Here is a 25,574-nt window from a genome sequence, read left to right on the forward strand (position 1 = left end):
AAGTGAAAATGTTTGTGCCACCTTTATTTTGCATTCTAAAAGATAGAACGCTGCAGGCGCCACTGATCTCTAAAGTGATATCACAGCCATTAAAAATGGACTGCTATTATTGCAGGATCTATTCTCTCATTATTGGCAACGAAAACAGCACTAGAAGGCATGATACACTTGTATTTCCAGCATCTGCATTCTGAAGTAAGAGCTTACAAAGTGTACTTGGAAGCAGCACCACCACAAGGCAATTTGCGGTGTGAAAAATAGCTATACTCAGCTAGCATTATTTGACAATGATGAAATGTTAGCTCTACATTTCCCTTTAGGTGTTTGAGACAGTGCAGAAAACTGTAAAGAGGTGATGGAGGCTTAACTCCTTCCCGAGCATTAGGGACTAAGCCCAACAACTTGGTGTGTTTCTTTGGTAGTGCACATGAGTGAGTCTTTGTGCGTGTGTGTGTGCGCGGCCTATACGAGTGTGTATGTCTTTGTGTGTGTGTGTGTGTGTATGTGTGTGTGTGTGTACAGAAGCCCTTTATCAGATACTGGCAGAGTAGAGCAAAGGGAGAAATCGATAGAGCTTTGGCCTGAAACAGGGAGACAGTACCTGGATCTCAGCCGCTCTCCACCATGCCTCTCATTGATCTTCATTACCTCCACAGACTGGAGCTTCGACCAAGAAGGAGCTGGACGCAGTGGCCCACACACACAGGGACACATACTTGACACACAACCATGCACACAAAGACTGTACAGTCACAGTAATCTCTCTGACTTTGTACGGACCTTAAAGTGCACTGAGGCAAGACACACCACCACTCCTCTTTACATTTAAATTAAAAACAGCTTGGCATCAGCTGACATAAGCCAAAAAATCTGAATCACTATTCTTCTTATATACAGTTATAGAGAAGTTTTTATTTTGTTTAAAAAACACGAAAATAAATCCAAGGTTTTATGAAATATGTGTAATACACTTTAAATAAGTGCTTCAATGGTGCTCCAACACAATGATGACAAAATGGACCAATTTTATTTGTGTATTGAAATAACATGAAGATAATGAACATTCCTTTCACCATTCTTTCAGTAATTTCTGACATGTAAATAAAAAGCACAACTTCCACTTAAACGTTTATGAAACCACTGTTTTATTTATTTACATGACTGGTGTAATGTTTCTAAATGTCTTCTTAATTGGCCGGGTCTTGTACTGTCAGCTGCCAAAGTTTCAGACGTAGATCCCTAATGGTCCTTCCACGTCTCCCACAGCATTGACTGTGAACCCAAGAGCAAGATAGGGCTGTACCGAATGTCAGCTTCTATTATGGTTTTCAAATGAAGCTTCAAATATCTGTTATCATATTTAATTGCATGATCACCCTAAAACAAATGTGGAAATGTGATTATGTGTTATCGTGGTTAGATTCATGGTGCTGTTAGATTGCTGCTAGACCATTCATGTTACTACAGTTGCGAGAGAGTTGTTGACCACAGTGAAGACTTTTTGAAAGGCTAAACAACAAATATGGATTGATGCAGAATATTTGCTTGGATGAAAACACATTATAAACTTTGAAAATCTGATTTGATCTATTTTTTTCTTCAATACATTTTGACTTTTGGATTGACGACTGAGATAATAACAAAGACGAGGCTGTACCGTGTCAGTGCCTGTTGTGAGTGTTTGAGAGAGCGAGAGGAAGAGAAATGTAGAAAGTAATGTTCCTGTAAGTTATTAATAATTAGAATTAGAATGTGAACGTTATCACCCACCTGTCATGTCTCTGCGCCCTACTAGGGTGTGCGCCCCACACTTTGAGAACCACTGCCTTATGCCAACTAGGCTGTATAGAATATGGACGTAGTCTTTGTGACACCACACACAGGTTTTTGAAGAGCCGCAAAGCTCAAAGTGGGTAGCGGCATTTTGGCAGTGACGACACAGCCGAACTCTGGGCTGATCAAAAAATGTCCAAAAGAGGTGGATCTTTGGTAGGGCTGAGGCGGCCCGGGTAACACAGCAGAGCAGACAGCTATAGAGACCTGGCACAGCACCCACCTGTCACTCGAAGCGGCCACACTCTCAATTATGACTAAGCCTTGATCAAATTTAAACGGGTGAGTTATATAAAAAAGATACCAAAACCATGTGTTTGCACCAGGCTGTAAACATGTTTGTGTCTGCTGTAAAGTTGGGCTTTTTAATGTGGGGGTAATGATAGACTCGCTTGTTTAGCCAGCCGCAAGTGACCATTTGAAGAACTACAGCTTTTGGCACTTCCGTGTCAGCTACATTTCTCAGCACCTAAGCTTTCGCAGACTAAATAGTACTGCTGGGGACAAGTAAACCGAGCTCATGTGTAAGACTGGTGGAGTTTCGCTTTAATGTATTGTAGCCTAGGGGTCTTGACAGAACATCAATGTTGAGCAGAATGAGGATTGAGTACTGATATTGCATATTTGAACAGGTTTCATAATTATATCAAAGCAATAATGAACCGTACAAAGCAACATGGAATGATTGAGTAAGATTCATGACACAAATAATTACAGTAAATGATTCACAAACTATTCAATGATAACACGTTTGACACTTTTTTCTAGTTATTGGGAAACGTGAAGTGATCATGGTTGTTGAAACTGTTGCAATGTTTTGTTCGCACACAGCTCCACTTTACTTATTTGGACTACAACATGACCTCACAATTAGCTGCTCCAATTTGGGTGGCATTTTGTATCCGTGACTCTCTAAATGAAAGAGAGATCCAGATCTCAACAGGTGATGAAATAACGGCTGAACAAAAAGGAAATAATTCAAACCATGACTCTGTTTACGAAGCATTGTTGGTTCATGTCAGAATAATGCATCTGTATTCATTTACAGTAAGTATATCCCAAGTGGGCACCCTTTCTACTTTATTATTTCCACAAACAATAACAACAAAATTGGATGTAAACATTCAAGGTTTTAATCAAACCCCAATTTCCAATTAAGCTGCTGAAGGCTTTGTCTATTTGAAGGGAGTATAATTACTTTATTCAATTCAATTATTGAACCGAATGTCCTTCACAATGCAATAACAAACAAGCCAGCAAAAGCTGTTTGTGGTCAGGGAAATAGCTTGAAATACCCATGTAATCCTTTAAAGATTGTTAAACACTCACAATCCAAGACAATTTACAGTCAACAAAAGAAAACAAGTCCACACAGCCGGTGAAGACGCCATGCAGGTCTGGCGGGTGGATTAGAGACGTTGTTTGTGCCATGCTTGTGTGTCTCTGTTCACCTTGTCTCCAAGAAGCCAGGCATTTAATGCACGCATGGGAAAGTGAGTTAACAAAAAAGGAAGACGAAAAGCAAGGGAAGAGAGCAAGTGAATGAAAGGTGGTTTATTGAATAACCAAAGCTCTCAGGTGCCATTCTCCCCCTGTGACTTAAGGTAATTCAATTTACCCCCCCCCCCTCGTCCCATCAAGCGTCGTCTGGAAGTAGACGGCATCAAAGCAGAGCCGGAAAACACTAAATGATTGTAACTCAATTGTTGCTGGTCCACCATTGATTGTTTGCCCGGAAAGAAGTTGGAAGAGAGACAAGACACTTATTTTCTCCACCTCGCCAACCCGCACTAATCACTTTTGGGATGGATGTGTGCGTACATGTGCATGTTTGCACCTATTAGGATGAAGAAGCTTCTGTGCACTGACCTTTCACTTGTACTTGCAAGGTATAGGCACACAAAGCACTAATGAAGAACTAAGTAATTACAGATCAGGTGACAAATTACATGGAAAACAAAGAGTGCCCTTTGGTCACACACATAAACAGTTGGATATCTAATTAAATGCCCAAAACATTTTGAATGTTCTCACATACTTAAAGACTGCCACTCTCTATATATTGACAGCATGGTGTTTAACTGTGGTGCGGACAAATTTACTCTCTTGAATTAATATTTTATTTTCCAGTGATCCATGTAAGTCCTCAGTTGTGCCTTGTTATTCATAAGAACTATAGACTTCAAAACAAAGACTAAACAGTCTAAACAAATGAATAATGTGCGTAAGAACTGCCTGTGTGTACAAGTTGGTAAAGGGAACTCTCCTGATTTGTTTTTTTGCATATCCAGATTGTATTTATCATTTTAGAACAAAAAGACACATGAAATGTAATTTTTGCAAATCAGATCCAAACCACATGTGAAGGTGGTTTGGAATGTGATTCTTATCGTATTTCTACAGATGCCTCTTAGTCCGCACGCTCTATCCACTCAAAGTGTGGAAGTGCTGAGAAGAATCTGTGCTGCTGCTAACAGAGAGCTAAAGAGAACAACTTGGAGGAAGACAAGACCAGGTGGCATCGGACAACTCCTCTGCTTGCAAAAAGGAATGAGATTGTCTCGAAGTCTATATGAGAAAATTAATTTCTCACTAGATTCATAACCTCAGTGAACATTGCAAACAGGAGTTTACGCTCTCTATTGCTAGTTTCAAGTCTTCTTCAAAACACCATGATGTTCATTTCGTAAATAATGGTCCCATGAGTAAAATAGACGATAAAGCAGGTATGTTTTAGGGCGTGGCTACCTGGTGCGAGTTGTGTAGCGCAAATTGACAGCGCGATTGTATTGAGGGCGAATGCTTCTGAGCTGGAAATCGGCGGTACCAGCATAGTCACTGATGCCTATGTTGTTATCACAGCAACCCATGTAAATAGGTTGGTGATGCCTGGAAACAAAATGTGATCCCTTGTAAATAGCAGTGCAGACATTCTGTCTTAAAGATCTGATTTGAGGAAGAATTCTTTTTTTTTTTGCCTGCAGTCTGAACAGAGCCTAAATCTTTATCTCGGCCTCTACTGCTTCAATTATTTACCATCTTTTTTTTAAATCTATTGTTATTACTCACTGGATTACCCCTTTAATCAAATGTACATCTGTATGTCTACCTCATTTACATCCACCTGATACTGCTCAAACATGTTTTTTTACAACATGAAATAAATCAAAAAACATCCTCTTATAAGCTGTAGTAACTTAAATGTACGTCTGCATGATCGAGAAAAGAGAGAGAGCAAATAAGAAAGGGATAGCATACAAACGTCACTGACAATAGGTTAGAGCTATTGCTAAATGATGTTCCTCGACGGCAAAATACTTTACCTGGTATGTTTACAAGTGGCTTGTCCAAGAAAAAAAAGCTCCCAGCATGGGGCCAGGAGATAAATGCTGTGGAAGCTTTGTCATCTGTAATAAGAAGTGTGCCACAGGTGAAGAAAAAATGGATTGACTTGAAAGTGATTGCAAAAAATGGGATTGCAGAACACAAAAGAGATGTCAGAGCCACAGGAGGGGGGCAGAGTACCACTTCAGTGTGATCCATAGATGACAAAATAGCAGCAAATTATTGCTGAGAAGTCTCAGCAAGCTGTCATGCCTGATGGAAATTCTGAAGGCAAAACTCCATCGGAGGAGGCAAGAACCATCAACATATAGGGTACATAACAGGTTGAATGTACCGTAATACATTAATAGAAAATAATTGCTGACTAAGGTTAAAACTATTATGTCTTAACATGTCCTCCAAATTTGCTAGAAAAAAATACTGTGTATATATGTACTTCTGATCCTCCATGATGAATTGCTAAAGAAACAAGAAGATATAATCCGGAGCATTGTGGACATTTTCTTTATGTTGAACAAAAGCCTATGGTTTTATCAGAGACTTTTCGTCATAGAGCAAGAAACAGTAAATAAGACCTATACTTATATATGCGTATCCCATCTACAGCAACACTGGGAAGAGGTCAAGCAATGCCTAAAATGACCTCAAGCAACTAAAGCCAACAATCATTGTTCATCGTGCTGATAGTTGGAATTTGTGTGATAAATCATAATGTATGCAGAGACATGAGCTCACACATGGTTAATAAAAAGAACTGTTGGTACATGGTCACAATGTATTGAGTTAGTTAAAGGTTGCCTTGTTGTCCTCATGGAGTATACATCCCTGAATGTTGGCTGAAGGAGCATGACCAATCCTCAAGGTGGAAAGAACTGCTAAGTCTTTGGCACTTCTAGTTTGGCATTTGTCTTTTCTCATTGCTCCATTCAGTTGTTTTTGTCTTTCTAGGGATACAACTCTACCTGATTTTGCGATAGCACCCACCAGCATCCTCCAATTCCCAGATTCCCTCCCAGCTGACCGTTCATATTTCAAATTTAGCTGGGACATTTAAAGATTGGGGGTTGCTATTATAATTAAGCCCCATACTTGTTCCAGTTACTTAGTACTGACAAATTAAACATTGGTCAGGGCTCAGTTGGGGTGAGAACATGGTAAGTACCTTTGCTGAGTGTGATAGGCTGAAACAAAAGTCAGTCAGTGTCAAGGTGATAAGTCAATGGCAGGTCTGCTTTTTAAGCTGTCAAAGAGGACTCCAAACCTAACATTGAGGTTAAGCTTTAATATATTTTCTTAAAATATTCATTATCTAGTGCACAAAACAAGTTGTTGTTGTAAGAATGAAGTTGTTGTCTCAGTGAAGTTGAGGGTTTCCCTACTTATCCACCCAACAATGGGAGTTTTCTGTGATCCAGCATCTAGTGGCCATACGAGGAACTGCAGATTACGGTTCTTCAATACTGCATTCACCTTTAAACTGTGGTCGTTAAACTACTGGGACGGCACTGGTGGTTGTGGAGTGTTTTTACAGATAGGGATGGAAGATGTTCTGAGCTCTGGGCAACAAAAAGCCACGAACAGCCCTGTAAGCTCTTTCACTTGCGATTCCTATCAGTTCAATTCCTTTTTCATCTCTAGCAGCTTAAAATAAGAACTGTGGTCATGCATATTATTGTCTATTATGGTATAGATGATGCTGCTTGACCAGTTGTTCAACTGTAATGAGAAGTCTAGTTGAAGAACAAAGAAGTGGAAATCAGTATCAGTAGTTCTACAAGTCGTTTCCTCAAAATAAAAGATAAAGGTGTTAATGTGTTATTCATTTGAGATAAATCTGTGGCGCGGAACTTAATATCATAAAGTTCTGTAGCTTGATGATTTGAAACTGGATTGAAAGCTCCAATACTTGTTTAGCTGTTCTCCCAGCTTTGTTGTCTCCATGCCGCTTCCTTGCAAGGAGGGCATGTTGCTGAGTCACTTGGAGCCAAACAGAATCAGAGCTGAAAAGTCATTATAAAAAAAAAAGTCATTATAAAAAATATTGAGGCTGGTGAAAGACATGAGGAGAGTGGCAATGTTCATTGGAAAAGAAAAGAAAAATGCCTTCTATAATGAGAGTGCTCTACGAAGCCAAAACGTTTAGGAATGTGTCACTGTCTAAGTTCTGTAGCATATTATTTGCTGAAATCCACATGAAAAACTAAAATTGAGTTTCACAATCCATGCTGGATTAATGGATATTTCAAGCTCTTTTTGTGGACATGTTCATCTTGTTAGACAAGTTCACTTATGACTCAAACCACTGGCATGTTTATTAGTGGGCTGCAGTGACTCACGCAGAGCGTTTTCTTTCTCGCCATGAATGTGGCTCACGGATGTACTTTTAGTTTCACATGTGGGCTGGCTTGGTATGTGTGAACAAGTTGTGTACTTCCCCACCACAGTACTGTCACAGTTGATAATAAAGACAACAGGAACTGGAACCAAATGCAGACGGTAGTGGAGGCAGAATAATTATATGAGTCATTAATTAACTCTAACTATTAGGAATGCTTACAGAGACCAAATTAAGCAGTGAGTCCGAAAATCCAAAGACCAAAAAAGCTGGAAAACAACTCACTGGGAAAACTTAATTCTATGAATACTAAACACACAAATCTAAACACAAGGGAAACGACAGGATATATGGATGTATTAAGTCAAACTGGCCAAGAACAAAGGAACTGGGCTGGTATATGTATTGAATTACTAATTAGGCAAGTGAGAGCAGGAGTTGAGGTGACTACTGGGTGCTTTTCATTATGCTAACGTGTCTCGATTTATTTCCTCGCCTCCTCTCCTCGTGCTTTAGTCCCACCCACGGGAGATGCGAGCGGAGGAGGTGAGGAAGAGAGGCGAGGTGAGAGGAGTTGAGGCAACAGGCCTCTAACAAAACAAAACTTTCTTGCCTCGGAGCCGTCATTTTACATAGATGTCAATTAAATTTGACCTGTGGCACAGCTGTCCATTGTTTGTTTGTCATCTCATTATCAGAAGAGCATAACGATGTTCATGAAAACTATATATGTATATGTGATTGGGAGATATACAGTATATCATATTCATACACCTGTCTATCTAAATGACAATGTGTAATACAGCAAGTTAGTGCTGAATGCAAGATAATGTTCTTATTAATAAAATAAAAAGCTCTTTGCATGTAAACATCATGTCACGATTATAGCAGCTGCATTGGGTTTAGCCTAAATTGAATGATAAAAACTCAAGTAATATCAAAGTGAATGCGATTAGAAAAGCACCTTACAAGGCGCTACACAAATGATGAAATGAGGGACGGTGAATAATATAAAACAGGAAACACTAAACATGAATGATATGAATAAATAAAACTAAGAAAAAAGTAACCTCAGAAGCAGGGTGGATTATAACAAGTACAGGGCACGCTCTCTCACTTACTCACGCACCATTAGTAGAACAATCTTTTGTAGACGTTATAATCGCCTAACTCCACCGAGCATGTCATGGTAATTAAAGGGCACTGCTCTGAATGGCAGGATCTAGCAGTGTGCATGTGTATGTGTGCATGCACAAAAGCTCAAATAAAGAGGGATTGCAATGCTCATTATGAGCCAAGTGATATTTTCAAGTGGTAACAAGATTTTTTTCCGCTATTGAAACACAACAGGGGAGTATTTCAAAATTTGAATGAGCTTTACAGATCAGCAAAATATGAAAGCTGCCTTTAGTGTGGCTGTTAAAAAAAAAAGCTTGGGATGTTTTATAGGCTGAATAGAAGTCTGCTGAGGTGCAAACTCGGCTTTGGCCTCAATGCCCGATCTGAATGCTTTCCAAAAAGCACATGAATAAAATGATGAAAATATCTTTCCTTATAATTGTCAGGCAAGTATGCATTTTGTACAGATGCCAACACTTCAGCTGGATTATCAAAACATTTTATTTGGAGGTAAAAGCCAAACATGTTGGTAAAAGTCCCTCATTGCATTGAGCTGGTGTGTTAAATATGATGGGTGTTAACAATGAACAGTTTGGATAATAGTTTTACCATTCATATGAGGTCTCTTTTCCAAATATTTGGCTAACCTGGGTTTTAGTTTAAAACCTGTATGATTGCCTGACTGCTGCTATTGTGCCTTGCCCCGTCTGAATTCCTTTTAGTCATGCTGGTGGCACGGATCTATAGCGATGGAAATGTCGGCCGGTTAGTCTACCACTTTTGTCCACGACTATTGGATGGATTGCCATGAAGTTTTGTACAGAGGCTGAATCTCAATGACTTTGGTGATCCCCAGACTTTTGATCTAGAGCCAGCAGCCGGTTTGCAATTCTTTTTCACTTCAGTCGACATGAGATTAACACTGTTGTTTCTTTTCAAAATAGATTTTGACACTTTTTTGGTAGAGATACGATGCCCAGAGGATTAATCTTAATGTTGTTGGCAATCCCCTGAATTCACCTCTAGTGACAGCAGCAGGCTCACAATTTTGCTTCAAAAACGAATCTCTGTAGTTTTTCAACCTATAGATTTGTTAACATTTTGGCAAATTGGTATTCAAATTATTTATTTGCTTTTCCTGTCTGCAAAGTACTTTAATGCTGAAGAAAAGGGATGATTATTCTCAGGCAAGCTATGAAGCGTCATTTTCTATTATTTCTAAGTGGTTTTAAAGTCATTCATTCACAATGGACATCAGTGATAAGGATATCAACGGTGTATGAATATCAATGTGTTTAAAACTGTAACTTTGATATTATTAAAATGACATGCGGTGCGATGAGTTAAACTACAGAGGAGCACAGTGAATATTTCATTCCCCATTGTAGTGTTAATCCCGTCCAAAATAGAGGATAAGAGTCTGATTAAAAAATTAATAAAATAAATCAAGACCAAAATTCTGATGAATAGAAGTCATCTTTAAATTTACTAACAGGACTTTTGTGAATTAGAACAAGGTATAGAATAAGATTCATGAGTGGATGTTTGTGGAATATTCCTTAAAGAGAAGTGGCCTACAGATTCGAAGAGGAAGCCCCCAAAAGGAGTGGCAACCAATCAGCACAAGATCTACCATAATATCATGTGTTGTGTATGAATTCCCATCACTTGGCATCAGGGTCACAGGCTAAACGCATCAGTCATGTATCTCAGATTATTGAAGATAATTCCTGAATATCATCATACATTATTCATAATATGAGAGGTTAAATTAATAATAGATTTTCAAATGTAATTTTATTTATTCGTAGACCAGGAATATAAATCACACAAACAATTGAAGTTTTAAGAACCTACATTAACAAGGTCAACGATTAACATCCGATAAATAGTCCTGCAATTAATAACAGACATCACAGACTGTTGAATTACAAAAAGACAACGTGTCTGGGCTAGTAGACAACAAAACAATGTAGTGTAGTTTTATATGCTGCTCACTGCTCCTTGAAGCACCACAACCACTGCCAGACACATACAAAAAGGAACAGTTGCTCTCTGGAATAGCAAAACCTAATGAACATAACAGAAACTACTGAAAATGTTTTCCAAATCTATTACACATAAGTGTTATTGAATTTGCAAAAGATAGGTTTGCAATCACAGACCTAAACTCCAAATGTGTAGTATTTTCTGACACAGTGGGTCTTAGATTTCACACGGAAGTAAACAAAAGCAGGTTTCTCATTCGTCGATAAGTGTATTTTGTCGGCTTAAATTACGACTGTCTCTAGCAGATGTTATCAGTACCAGATAATGCCAGCACTAAAACTAAAACAGAGTTGGTTGAAAACCCCCTTTTCCAGAGATTGCTTTGTAATGTCTCCAGTTGATTAGTTTTAAAAAACAAATCAAAGAGATGATAATGTGGGCTACATACATGCGATGCTAAAGAGACTGAGGCTAAAGCTCTTTATATCCCAGCTGGTGAGGTGCAGCATTGTCAGAGCGGAGACAGCGAGGCCCTGTTTGTAGTTGAGTTTCTGAAAATCTGGGCACAGATTGTAGGAATACTGGTCATCCAAGACCGACGGCAAACATCCGTGCCATCAACAAAATTCCATGGAAGGTGCACACCGCTGCTGGTTATCAGGAGAAGAAATTGGGTTGTGGTCGGCTCAGTTTGCGATTTCATTTTTTCCATTTCTAATTTCATTTCTAGTTATTTTTTTGTTGTTTCAGATCATCATACTCCAATTAGAGTATTAACAATTATGTGTGTTGTTCAAAGCTCAATGCTGCACTTGACAAATTAATTGCTTCCTCCTTTTTTAAGCTTCCAAACATTTACTTTCAAAATGACTTGAAATATTTTCATTCAAATCATCAATCTCAATATCATAATGTTCAGCTATTTTCCAAAGCTGATCCTTAGAGTCCACAGATTGAGAAAGGGATCAGATGGAGAGTGAAGAAACTCATCCACCACAGAAGCCATTATCCAAATCTTATCTTAAGAGCTACCGATTGGGTAAACACCAAAGTTGTGGGGGGTAATGATCAGCGAAGAAAGCAAGCAGGCTGGTCGTTACCCACTGCCATGTTTCTGACCTTAGCTCTTACCACATTCATCCCCAGACTTCGAGTTCCCTGCTGTAAAGCATACCACGCTTTATCTTTTATTCTCAAAATCGAAATCTCTGAAACTATCACAAACAAATTATTACATTATTTCGGCTTACAACAACCGAGAGCCTACTTCAAATGCAAACAGAACGAGCCCTTATTTTATACACAGCTCATTTTTATCACAGCCCAGGCTCAGTGAGCGAGACAAAGACGGAGACGACACTCAAGTTATAGGGAATTTAAACACCATTTTATTTGAAAGATCAATTGTGTTTGCAATGCTGAATGTATGTGTGGTGTTGTGAAGGAAAATCAAAGAGGAAAATCAAATGAAAAAGGGTAGATGATGAGAGAGCAAGAGAGACAGAATGAGAAGCCCAGCCTAAGTAACCTAGACCCAGCCAGCCCAGGTGCAAGACATCAAGTAAGATGGCTCCGCCCATCTTTACCTGCAGAGGGGGAAAAAAACACAGAAGGGGGAGCGCTGACGGGGCAGATATCAAGAGGGTTTACTGAGTGTTGATTAAATTGCATGATCAACTTCGTGAAAAGCAATATTGATTGCTATCCCAGTGGTGAGCCAACAACATATATCAGCAAGCAATCACATTTGTAATACAACTTTGACTCATTTTATCCATTTTATGTGGAACACATTAAGTATAATTAACGGTTATTTGAGTCGCCGTAATCAGTGGCTCTCAGCGTAAATCAGCTCCCAGACAGTTTCGTGTTTATCCAGTCAATCTCTTTTGACAAACCTTTCTCTCCACGGACCAGCATCCCATGGAGTCGGTGCAATGGACAGAAAAAGGCAGAGAGAGAGAGAGAGAGAGAGAGAAAGAATATGGTGACCTCCTCGAGGGGGCATCCTGACATCATCCACAGTGGCGGTGGAGACATGGTGCTGTCACAACACACAGCGGTTAGGGATGGGGGGTGGGGGGGGGGGGGGATTGAGGGTCTGCTTGCTCTGTGTCACCTGCCCTAACACAATGGGGGATGACCCAAGCTGGAGCAATGACTGTGACAGTAATGGGACAGGCCTTTTGGGTGGTGGGGGTGGGGGTCGGGGTGGGAAAGAAACAAGAGGAGGTGGAGGGGTGAGTTGTGGGAGGGTGGTTTGTTGATCAGAGAGACAAGGCATAAGAGTTGACAGGATGGCTGAGTCAGCATGGATGGATACAGCACTGTATGGATATTTGAAGTAAAACAGTTCAAACCTGTCAAGTAAAAAGCTTTTTTTTTGTAGCATTTGTAAACATTAGTGTATCATTGTGGAATTAATAGTGCTTTGTTGACAAATAAACAGATGTGGAGAGAATGCCTCTATTTATTGTTATCCATAGTGTACCTCAAATAATACCATATTTACCATAAACGTCTTTTGGAACTTTGCCTTCTGCTCCATCTTTGTAGTTTGAAACAGAAGCTTGCAGTGGTGAGGGTCTTATATTTCTCTTAGATATCTTGAAATTGAAAATCTCAGCAAGCTTCAGTTACCAAGTAAAAAGCCCTATTTCCTACCGGGATTAGCTGACTTAGCTGATTGTTCATTTTGATTACACACTGTGTGTGTGTGTGTAAGCGCTAAGAGGACTTTGGGATCTGAATATGATCCCGTAGGGGTGTTTTTTATTTTTATTTGTTTGCTGACATCAGCGTGCCCATTATACATTTTCTTTTAAAAAGTACCCTCTGTCTTTCACTTTTTATTCTGAACTACTGTTTTGATATTTATCAGACTTTCGTTTTGAGAAGGCTAAGTAGTGCCAGACATTTTTTCTCTCCCGTGTCCAGCTTACTGTCTCTTACACTGTTTCTCTTTCCTTTCTCTGACGTTACCTATTTCCCTTCTATGTTTCCCTGAACTCCCCTCCCCCCCATGACAGGTGAGCTCTTGCAAAACAATTCCAGCTTAAAACCGCCAGTGTGTAATTGAAAATCTCAGCAAGCTTCAGTTACCAAGTAAAAAGCCCTGGTTTCTTTGATTTCCCATGCAGATAATAAACTTGTCCCCCAGTTTTATTTCACACGTTTCTAATGAGACTCATTTAGTAGCTTCAGTATTACAAGAATATGCATGTGCATGCTCAGCTCAGCCAATCAGTCTGAGCCCATTTAATCTTGTGGGGTTCTGCCCTATGAAGAGACCGCGGCAACAAGACTCCTCTTTGCATCGAGGACTGCCAGCAGGCATTGCGCAGACTATCAGGGGTGCAGAGGTGTAATCCACCATTTCAAGATAAACAGCAGAATGGTGCTATTCACAAGCAGTGTGGGGAAAGAGGTGTTGATCCAGTGATTTTGCTCATTTCCTTCAGTTGTCTTGTTCTGACAATGTTTGCACTTCCAGGAGGGGTGTGGATAAAGGTTGTGAGTCTGGCCAGACTCACCTAAAATGTTATTTGGTACAGGAAGGAAACATCCAGTGATACATTCATCGGTGGGAGTTGCTTTTCATTCTTTGGGCCCTGGGAACACTTGTGAAGCCACATTTTCAAGCAGGCCTCTCTTAAATTGTTGTCACTAAGTCTGCCCTGCAGCCTCACAAGACATGGTTTCTTTTGCATTTTTCAGTTTACTCCAGATATCTTCTCCCTAATAGAAGAGCTCTGAATCACATACCTTTCAGGCAGAATCTGCACTTGCCCACCAAAACTCTTTAAGAATTAATTTAGGAGAAGTGATCTTCGCGCATCTGTTTTCAGACAGGTGCATGGGGGAATAAGTAATGACTCCAAGAAGGTTGCCTGACCGAAACGAAGACATTCAATAAATTGAAAGTGTTGACAGTGTGCGGGGGCTGAATTTATTAATTAGGGTCAAGAATGAATCAGGCAGATGTCTTCTGGCTTCCTCCACATAACAAGAAGAGCAAGGAGAGGTTGCAATGCTCCTGTCTCTCTCATACTGTTTATTGGCATGTGTTATATGGAATGCTAAGTGGAGGCACATACAATAGAATAGAAAAGCGTCTGATCGCAAGCCTGCATGACGTCAGGAATAGACCCTTCCTTAGCTATTTGAGATTATTCCAAACATCTTTGTACAGCTTTGAGCATCCATGATTATCCTGTTTGTTCTTCCTGTTTTGGACATGTTGGGTCTTTTACAAGTGTATACATTAACCTGCAGGAGCTTTCACAGCTGTTATTCCAAACCGATGAGCAGTTTTATTAAAAATGTGGGGAAATGAAACGTTTTGGTTTTTTTCCAAACCCAGTGTGGTTAAAGAAACCCAAGCACCTAGATCCACCTGAATATGGTAACAGGGATCTGTTTCAGTCATCCTGTGGTGTTTGTGTGCAGTCAGAGCTCATCCCCTAATCCTATTGGAGGAAATTGTATTTGTGCTCGTCACATTTACATTAGTGGCATCTTTGAACTATTAGCCAGGAAATGATGAATGATTTGATGATTTGATACTGAAGAAAACTGCTCTGACGTGTCTTTGTTCTATCATGTGGATTTATGGATGTTTTTTCGCAATGGACGGCAGAGATAATGATATCCTGTGGAAGTGTAACTTGATGATATGAAATTAATAAACAAGATAAAATGCTGCACAAATGTGTAGGGAGAGAATAACATTCAGGTCCAACATAATGTAATGATGGAGGGTATAGTGAAAGAGAGGTGTTTAGTCTGAACTTCTTTGCTGAGAAATATTCACAAATGTGACTCTGCCAGTGCATTTAACCTTCGTCAACTATCACTGTCTCCTGGCAACAGTGGTGACCACCTGCAACAGGAAAATGAAAAACAAACAAACACCGGTCTCCTTGACAAAAGTACTGTGTATGTCACATGCGAAAGTAAAAGCAAACGTTAATATTTGGTCACCTGAGTCGTTAGTTACGTGACTCTTTTGTCCTTTGCTAGTGATGCGAGTTGTTCGTTACTCGGTGTGAGTCGAGTCCTGCTGGCAACCTCCAGGTTCTGCCGAGTAAAGCCAATGCGGAAGTATCTTAAAACTTGCATTATCTTTACTGACCAGCAGGGGGCGACTCCTCCGGTTGCAAAAATAAGTCAGATTGTATTGGGGTCTATGAGAAAATAACCCTACTTCTCACATGATTTATTACCTTAGTAAACATTGTAAACATGAGTTTATGGTCTCAATCGCTAGTTTTATGTCTTCTTCAATGCAGCATGATGTTCATTTAGTACAATATGGTTCCGTTTAGAATGAAATAGACCATAAAGCAAGGCTAGGGCAGGCTTATTGTGATTGACAGGCCGCATCCACTACCAGAGACGTATAAGGCGTCTCTCCATCGCTCCTCAGCATTCCAAATATGGTAATTTCCATTAATTTGCTGCAAAAAAAAAACGACAACCATAATCCAAGATTTTGCCGAATTCGAGGCTTCATAACGGCAGTCCACAAACCAATGGGTGAAGTCACGATGACTACGTCCACTTCTTATATACAGTCTACGGGCGAGTCGCTAGCGAGTCAAGTTAATGTCAACCAGGCTCTTTTTCTAAACGTAAGGAGCATATTTTGACACACCATCCCGACATGTTGAAAACTAAAGCTAGAGGTGTACCTCGTGCGTTGATCCTAGATGCCAAGTGGCTCCGACTATGCCTCAGTATTTGTCGAGTTGGGAGTATGAATGTGTTGGATTGCGCATGTGCATGTGAAAATGGCAGTTGCCACTAGAAAGACTGGCATTTCGTGTCCCTGCACACCACACCAGCAAATTGCATTTAGTGACTATTTCACAAACTGCCTTGAGACTGCGTCGTGTGATCAGCGTGCTGAAGTAGGAGGGTGGTGAAGAGAGCCCTAATAAAGAACAAGTGATCATAGAGCTATAGCGCTGATATCATTACTTAGTCTCACCAAAAGGCTGCTGGTATTTTAAATGTTGAATCTGTTGCTCAGCACAGATCGTCTGGAATAGCTTGTTTTAAGTAAGGCTATTGTCACCCATCTCTGCAGCTTTACTTGGATGCTGCCTTTCTTTATCACAGATGATGTGGCTGCTTAGTTTTAATAGGGGAGATGAGATCCTCTGCTTCTCTGTCTGCTTAACATTTTTCCTCTCTCTCTCTCTCTCTCTCTCTTCCTCCCTCAGTTTGACAGAAAAAAAGCAACAAAACGATGGAGCATCAGCATTCTCTAGAGGCCAATGAAGGGCATAACATATTCTAACAACATATAACATGTTCATCTTTCTCTCTGTCTGATATTTCTCCTGTCTGCTTCCTTTCAGTGCAAAATCGCATAATATTGAGTGTATAATCCAGCCGTGTGCAGCCTTTACTATTTTGAGAATGCTACTATCTGACTGGTATGATGTAACAAGAGGAACCAAACGAGAAAACATGTTTTGTGGCTTGTTAGGAAGTGAGATGGTCTGACACACCCTAACTGAACTATTCCCTTTTTGCTTTTGTCCCTTTTGTTTAGTTTCTTTCATTGTAAACCTAACCATTTTTGACATTGTTCTGTGTTCATATTTCCACATATTCAGGTTCTAAAGTGCACATGTATACCTGTGGTTTGCCTGTTTGCTTCCTCTTATTGTAGGCCTATGTGTTGCATTCATGGCATAGGCATTCCACAAGTGGGTTTGTCAACATATCACAAAAAAAACTAACAATTAAAAAAACACAGGTATGTATGTCCCTCCCTCCTGTGGAATGTGTGGGATAGTTTGCAATGAAGACACATCTATTATCTATTTCCTACCGGGATTAGCTGATTTAGCTGATTCTTCATTTTGATTACACACTGTGTGTGTGTGTAAGGGCTAAGAGGACTTTGGGATCTGAATATGATCTCATAGGGGATTTTGGGTGTTTTTTATTTTTATTAGTTTGCTGACATCAGCGTGCCAATTATACGTTTTCTTTTAAAATGTACCCTCTGTCTTTCACTTTTTATTCCTTTTAACTTTTAACTTTTAACTACTGTTTTGATATTTATCAGACTTTCATTTTGAGAAGGCTAAGTAATGCCAGACATTTTTTTTCTCCTGTGTCCAACTTACTGTCTGTTACACTGCTTCTCGTTCCTTTCTCTGACGTTACCTATTTCCCTTCTCTGCTTCTCTGTTTCCTTGAACTCCCCTCCCCCTCCCCCCCCCCCCCCCCCCCCCCCCCACCCCCCACAATAGGTATGCTAATGCAAAACAATTCCAGCTTAAAACCGCCAGTGTGTAAGTGTATGTTGGTGTTTGTGTGTGCAATGCTCCACCCACCCCTTCATCACTCCCATTCATGACACTTCCAGCAGGTTTACACCTCGAAGTCAACTCCCTTCAAAATATCCAGGTGAGACCGTGTCAGTTAGCATCGATACGAGGTCACGGGCAGGGAGCTTCTCTGTTACACTGCTTCCCCTGTGTCTAAGGTAAGGGGCTCTGTCTTTATTTATAACAAGTGTTAGATCAAGAAAATACATGTGATGCAGATGCATTTCAGTTTGTTATCTGATGTATACTAGAAAAAACTCAAGGGGACAAAAGATATTGGAAGAAACAGGGACAATAAAAGGGCAAGGCTATTGTTCATTCTGTTCCTTTTCTATTATACGAGTGAAGCTCTTGTATGTCAAAAAAAAAAAAAAAAAAAACGCAGCCTGGTGCGCACAAAAGAGCGAGATTTGTAAAGACAGATAACTGGAAGCTCTGCGAATATAACTACACACGTATCGCTTGTGCTTTACTCCTCCGGCTGATATGCGTTACCTTGAAAGATGAACAAGGTCAGGATGAAGGTATAAAGGCGAGACGTGCGAATGACAGGAAAAGAAAGAAAAGCAGAGCTGGGAAGAAGAGGAAGAGGAAGAAGAAAGGCTCGCAAGAGCACTTCAACCCCACCTTGTTAGCCTGAGAGCGTTGACTCATACAGACAATGTAGGCTTGGCGGATGGAAAAGCAACTAGCTCCACCTGTAGAGCAAGAAACAGTTCTGGATCTATAACTGTGTAGACAAGATTACACATTGGGCTAGACAAAGCTGTAGACATGGAGATCTGCACTCAGGATGAAGACAATTTAAGTGTAAATTGTAACGGGGTCTTTTCTAACTACCCCAGCCTATAACACTGCACCTGTTTCTGTGACACTGAGCATGTTTATGGTCATTTTCTCTTGAGAAGCACAACTCTTGTACACTGTGTTAGACTCTTAATGAAGGCACTGTAGCTGTATTTGCATCGCACTGGGACGGAATATTGGAATCAAATGCATCACAGAACCCGAGGTTATTTCTCAGTTGAGAAAGCATGATACGGCTCGTCTGTCACGGCAAAAGAGAAAGACAAACACTCGGCAAAGAGATAGACGAGGCCGGCTGCTGTCGGTACCGAAGGCAACATTGCAATCTAGAGCAAATAGGAAAACAAATTGTGGTCGAGCTTTGCCATCGCCCTGAGACAAGATATACTGTTGTCTGTGAGGTTTTCTTTCTTTTTTTTTTACCATCCGGGGCTGAATGTCACCTCAAAGTTTGTGTATGCTTGAGTGTGTATTTTGCATGAGATTGGGAGAAAACTCACACTGATGAATCACATGTTCTTAATAACACCTCTGGTTGTATTCTCCACTTAGAAGGAGAGGGCACATCAGCAGTGACGGAAGGTATCTGGGCTTTCATTATGTCAGTTATGTTGTGCCTGTGAAGGCATTCATTGAGTCAAGTCTTTTCATGCTGTGTAATTTAATAGTCAGGAGTTCTGGATGAGAGAGAAAATAGCAACTGATTTGACAGCTATATGTCTACAGTGATGCCAAAAATGCAGAAGGAAAGTGTTTCTGAATTCAAATACTATGGATTCGACGAGACAGAATTGAAATGGAACAGTGGACAATGGAGGCTGTTATCCAACTTTTTCTCTGTGCACCTTCGGGTGCACCTGCTGGTATTTTTTTTGTTGCCTTATGTGGCGTAACAGACCTTCCTTGTGTTTACAATCAAATATGTAATTCAAAGATGTTTGCACCCTTAAGTTATATTTTTAAAGCTACAACAAGGAAATTTCAATTTCTGTTGATTTTGCGGTCCTTGTAGACAAAAGTACTAGTGTTTCCAAGCACCAGATTCCTGTTAGAAAACTTCTTATTGTACTGCAGCAGGGTCTGACATTCTGCCCTGCTCAGTCCTGGTTCTGGTTCTCCCATGCATTTCTTCCCTCCAGCGGGCCTAGCAATACGGCCTGGGTCTCCAGTAGGAGACCAGTAGGGACTGGCTGAGCAGAGGCTGCTGCCAGGCGTGGAGCTGCAGGTTGAGGGTGGCAGCGAAGTCGGATCTGGGTCTGTCTGTGGTGGACTGCTTGCTGCTGGAGGCACGCTGGAGTTTTTGTTGAAACGGCATGGTTTTATCAGATTTTGCATAGAGTCCGACCCGGTGGTACCAATGACAAGCATTAAGAATGACTAATAGCCTATCTTCTCGCTGGTGGTCTCGTTTGCATGTAGAAGCACCAGAATTAAACTGAGACTGTTTCATAACCAGGTAAAAGTTGCTCACGGTAACATTAAACACTCATTCTGCACATACATGCACACACATATATGCAAACACCACTTCATTTACACACCACCAAACCCCAGACATGCAACCAAAGCAATCTGAAAGCATACAAACAAACACATACACACACGCACAAAGAAACACAGAACTGGCTGTGCAGTTGATATACAACAGCCCCTCTTTAAAGTCTGCACACAATCAGACCATTAAATCCACATGGTGATATTTTAACTAAAATTCCCTTTCTGTCTCAGAGCGCGGGTCCTGTGGTACGATCAAGGCATGCTTAACTCCAATGAAACGCTATCCCTTAATAGTCCTTTGAAGAACCGAGACTGCAACGGGCACTTGGGGTTACAGAGATGGCTTTGGCGGCCTGATCAGCCTCACTGTTCAAATAGCTGACTAATCGAGTTGAGAGAATTGGTTTGTCTTTTCAACAAAGGGAGGCTCAGATGATGAGTTCACCCACTGATGTATCATGAGACAGTGCTTAAAAGGCAGCTCTGTGTAAAGATAGATCCGGTATGACTGGGAATATGTTTGTGAATATTATACCTGGTTGTGTTATTGCCTCACAACTGATCACCACTTCAAGATTGCTTTTTTGTTTGTGATTGTTTCCCCATCTTGCAGGGATGGGGAATGACACCATATAAAAGTTTGAATAGATGTTTGTGGTGTCGCTGTTATATAGTATTACTAATATACTAGATAGATTGTTCAATCTGAGAAAATAACCCTGATGATGCCATAGAATTATGTCGGGTTGGACTTGTAATAAAGATCTATAATAGAAAGTATGCATTATAAACTGACATGAACCGTGTTTCCATTCATATATTTCAATCCAGATTTTCTAGTGAAGCATTAGATAAGCAGGCAGAGAATGGCAATAACTCCCTCAGTTGCAAAAAAAAAGTTCCTACACTTGCTTGAGGGGATTTTTGTCTTTATTGAAAAGAAATGTATAGATTATGGAAATTTTTTTAATTTGTTTTAATTTGTTTGTGTTAGTGATACACTGTCTGGTTGCATTATGGGAAATGTAGGATCCAGAATTTTTCGAGACTTCACCAAATTTTAGTCAGGATATGTCAGCTGCTGCATCGATTGTGACCCTTCTTTTTAAATCTGTCGGGTTTAAGTCCTCCAACTTTAGGAAGGTGCAATATCAAAACACAGGAGAATCCGTTAAAACCTTGCTGCAATCCTTGCTTTATAAAATGAAAATAAATATATGGAAAGAGGAGTGTGATGTGCTCTCTATCTATCGTAAAGAGAGTTTTTCACTTTTGAGTGCTTACCTTTTTTTTATCTACTTTGTCCTTCCTTAACTCAGGTTTAGATCATCAAGAACCTCATCCCACCAATCCCACCTGGTCTCCTGAGGAGCTCTTAGCCACCTCCGTCCCCTCATCCACCTCGAAGGCAGCAGTCATGAACTGGTCTGCTTTGGAGAGCCTCATCAGTGGGGTCAACAAGTACTCCACTGTGTTCGGCCGCGTGTGGCTGTCCATGGTCTTCGTCTTCCGGGTGATGGTGTTCGTGGTGGCGGCCCAGCGGGTGTGGGGCGACGAGAACAAGGACTTTGTCTGTAACACGGCCCAGCCGGGCTGCAACAACGTGTGCTACGACCACCTCTTCCCCATCTCCCACATCCGCCTGTGGGCCCTGCAGCTCATCTTTGTCACCTGCCCGTCGCTGATGGTGGTGGGGCACGTCAAGTATCGCGAGAAGAAGGACATGCAGTACACCACCTCGCACAAGGGCGTCCATTTGTACGCCAATCCCGGGAAGAAACGTGGGGGGCTGTGGTGGACGTACCTGGTAAGAACAGAGGATGCAAAAGTTTATTTTTGGAGTCTTGCTGGAGATGTAACACATAAAAAAATGACATACACTGCAGTGCTTATAGATGATTTGTTTTGTCCTGATCGCCCGTAGAATTTTTTGACAGCTTGTGTTCTCTTGGCCCAATCAGAAAAAAGTTTCACCCTCCCTCCGAACTGGACTGAAGCTGTATGAGTTATAAGCTTGCAGTGGTTAAAAATGTTTCTCTTTTTATTATAGATCCTGCATTAGGTCAATTGTCTTCCTCCAGTAATTATGAACCTCAGACTAGTAGTGACTGAAAAATCAGAGATATTGATAGATGGACAGGCAAATAGACTTTTGCCTTTGTTTATTTTAAACTTCCAGAAAAGTATGTCTCCCGGTTTAACCCTCATGAATCTTTTCATAGGTGAGTCTGATTTTCAAGGCCGGCTTTGATACAGGCTTCCTCTACATCCTGTACCACGTCTACGAAGGCTACGACATGCCCCGCCTGTCCAAGTGCTCTCTGGCGCCGTGCCCCAACACGGTGGACTGCTACATATCACGGCCCACTGAGAAGAAGATCTTCACCATCTTCATGGTGGTCTCCTCTGCCTTATGCATCTTAATGTGCATCTGTGAGATGGTTTACCTCATCTGCAAACGCATCCAGAAACTCATGAAGAAGAAGACCGATACAGATAGGAAGCTGTTCGCCGAGAGTCACGAGATGTCGCCGCTGGCTAAACCCAGGTCACAGTTCAGGTCCAAAACATCAATCAGAGTGGATCCTACAGCCTCCATCCAAAATCTCAGTAACACCAAGATAGAGGAGAAGCCATCTAAGAAAAGATGATGCACAATACGGCAGTGGCCATGTTGAAAAACTGCGTAAAGTACTGAAGGGGCCACTGCAATCAAATGCATTCATCAAACTCCATGAGAAACTGTTGCTCAACACCAAAGAGATATCCATCAATTCAGGGATTTCTGTGGCAGCTTTTTATATACTGTATATTATCATGTCTGCAGGAATGCACGCCTTATACAAATTAACCCCTCAAAATGGAAGATTACAGAGGAAGTTAAAGGGTTTTGAATAGTTTATGGAAATTGGTGCGTGTGTGTGAAAGAGAGAGAGAGAGAGAGAGAGAGAGAGAGAGAGAGAGAGAGAGAGAGAGCAGTTTGGTTAGGCTGTTATATCAGCTGCGTTTGTACTCTGTGTAAATAAAACTATGAAATATTGGAAGACCCAAAGTGGTGTAAATGCACTTTTTAGAGCAAACACTTTCTCTGAGAATACACACTGCCCCCTAATGTATAAAACAAGATAAAGCACAGACGGCACTTCCTTTAGTGATGGGCAGAAATCTCTTGAAGGTTTTTTTGTTCTCAGACATGCAATATGAAGAAAATGCTCTTTATTGCTGAAGAGGTACTTTGAGTACTGTTGGCATGTTGTGTTCTCATGCTAATACATCCAAATTGTTTATTAATGAAGGTATGATACAGGCATGAACACGTTAAGAAAATATACAAAAGATGTTTTTATAGCCACAAAATTGATTACTCTTTGTAAGGGAAAGAAGAGTCCAGATAATATTATTTTTGTATTTATTGTTGTGATATATAAAGTTACTTACCTTTTTAAATATTTCTTTGTATGTGTCCTTTGTTCTTTTAAAAAAAAAACGTTTCAGAATTACCATACATACATGAATCCATGAACAATTTTACAGAAGCATAGAAATACAGCTTAAAGAAAGGAGAACAAAGATGAACACAGATCTATGTAAAGATAAACACATGATGATTGTGTATATACAAGTAGGTCAACATAAATAGCTGTATAAAAACGGTAGTTACATTTGTTGTATGTGTACACGTACTTGGCCAATAAAGCAGATTCAGAATGTAATTTAGAGCTATAAATTAAGGGTTTTATGTCTGACAGTGAAGATACGGTATACAGCCCTAAAATAATATGAAGTCAAAATTCAAACAGACTCGCAGTAAAACCCAGCATATATAACAGAATGACACAGTGAGTGAATACTCAGGAAGTATTTGCTTCTATTCATGAGCGTGATGGGCATAGTGATTCACGCTGTTTCCGTCGTCATCACTTTTCCACTCTGCCGTCCAATGAGGAGCAGAAGAAGCGGGTGCGGCGGTGACAGACCCGGAAATGCATCAATAGCTGCCTACCGCGAGCCGGACGGTTCAGTATCTGTATCCGCCTTCACGCGGCTGCCTTGTTGAAGTCTGTCAGAAATGAGTTTCCACTACGGCCAGGTATCGAAATACTGCATTTTCTGTTTTGTTTATGTGAATTAGCACAACATGTTTACATTGTTAAATAACTGTAATATCTGTTTCATTACCTTGATATAACGTAACTAATGTTTTAGGACATGAAAAACACAAGTGACGTTAACGTTAGCTATTCATCTGTTTGCTGTAACAGTTAGTAAACAATGCAAATGATGCCGCTACGTGGTAATAACGTTCATTAGCTTATGTTGCAGTGTGTGAACGTTATATACGCTAACATTGCTGGAGTTATAGTTAAACAATATGCAAGTGAGCGTTAGCTGTTTTAATATTCCCGTTTTGTTCCACCAAAGGAATCTTGATTGTTTAGTTCGTGAATTTCCTCGTAGTTTTCTCGTATTCAGATCCTTACAAGTAAAACGTGACAGTGTCTCACACTACAGGTATTAGTAAAGTTCAGAAGTAGGCTGTTTACAGCTAAATGTTGAAGTTAAAAAGTGCTGGGAATGGGTCCTGTAGGCTTTTATAGGATATATTAAACTGTTGGATTATTATTACTGATGCATTAATCTCTAAACAGCAACTCTGTATCCCTTTTACACTATAACAATGACTTATATTTGATAAACTAATTACATGTTTTGGATATATATATATATATATATATATATATATATATATATATATATATCAGAATGTAATACACACATAGCTCGTTTACTCCTTGTACTTATCACACAGTCTTGTCTTACCACTGTAGGGCTATCCAGGAGGAGGCCACCGACCACCTGCTGCTCCATACGGGGGAGGCAGTGGTCCCTATGGGGCCAGCCCCTCGGCTCCATACGGAGGTGCACCACATCAGCCAGGGGGCCAATATGGTGCTTATGGAGCTCCAGTTCAAGGAGGGCAGTATGGGCATGGACCAGGTGGTGCCCCAGCCGGGCATTATGGGGGTTACGGGGGACAGCCCCATGGAGGACATTATGGACAACAGGCTCCTGCAGGTAAGCTGAGACTGGAGATGCTTCTGGGGCACCGCTGCCAGTGTGAGTTGAACGGGCATATTGTGAACACGAGGAGACTGCAGATGGGCTCTTATTCCCCCATCTTCATTGCTTTTCCACTCATTTTCTCTCTCTCTCTCTCTCTCTCTCTCTCTCTCTCTCTCTCTCTCTCTCCCTCCCTCACTCTCTGCTGGGATGATGGATAGAAAATGATTTGCGTTCCC

At 40.6% G+C, this 25,574-nt stretch overlaps 2 protein-coding genes across 3 annotated transcripts in view; both read left to right on the forward strand.

Annotated features, from left to right (window-relative positions):
* The first annotated feature begins 18,047 nt into the window (after positions 1 to 18,047).
* On the forward strand, positions 18,048 to 23,208 carry gjb9b (gap junction protein beta 9b). Of its 2 annotated transcripts, XM_031853982.1 has the most exons (3): positions 18,048 to 18,128; positions 21,594 to 22,081; positions 22,497 to 23,208. In XM_031853982.1, exons 2-3 carry the CDS (start codon positions 21,692 to 21,694, stop codon positions 22,923 to 22,925), a joined length of 819 nt encoding a protein of 272 aa, XP_031709842.1. In that variant the 5' UTR covers positions 18,048 to 18,128; positions 21,594 to 21,691; the 3' UTR covers positions 22,926 to 23,208. The 2 variants fall into 2 exon arrangements, with proteins under 2 accessions (XP_031709842.1, XP_031709843.1); XM_031853983.1 differs by lacking the exon at positions 18,048 to 18,128 and having other exon boundaries at positions 21,368 to 22,081.
* A 1,068-nt stretch (positions 23,209 to 24,276) lies between these two features.
* The window catches only part of pef1 (penta-EF-hand domain containing 1), a 3,469-nt gene continuing 2,171 nt past the window's right edge, over positions 24,277 to 25,574 (forward strand). The window contains exons 1-2 of the mRNA XM_031854125.1: positions 24,277 to 24,364; positions 25,104 to 25,350. Coding sequence (XP_031709985.1) covers positions 24,344 to 24,364; positions 25,104 to 25,350 — 268 coding nt within the window. The 5' untranslated portion in view covers positions 24,277 to 24,343. The remainder of the gene's footprint in view (positions 24,365 to 25,103; positions 25,351 to 25,574) is intronic.

This window comes from Anarrhichthys ocellatus, unplaced genomic scaffold, assembly GCF_004355925.1.
Source record: "Anarrhichthys ocellatus isolate YVR2014 unplaced genomic scaffold, GSC_Weel_1.0 scaffold14, whole genome shotgun sequence".
NCBI classification, from domain to species: Eukaryota; Metazoa; Chordata; class Actinopteri; order Perciformes; family Anarhichadidae; genus Anarrhichthys; species Anarrhichthys ocellatus.

Excerpts from the sequence above, each read along its gene's own strand:
- gjb9b (XM_031853982.1), top strand. The coding sequence starts at position 21,692 with ATGAACTGGTCTGCTTTGGAGAGCCTCATCAGTGGGGTCAACAAGTAC. Across the intron at positions 22,082-22,496 it reads GGCTGTGGTGGACGTACCTG|GTGAGTCTGATTTTCAAGGC; the intron begins GTAAGAACAGAG and ends ATCTTTTCATAG.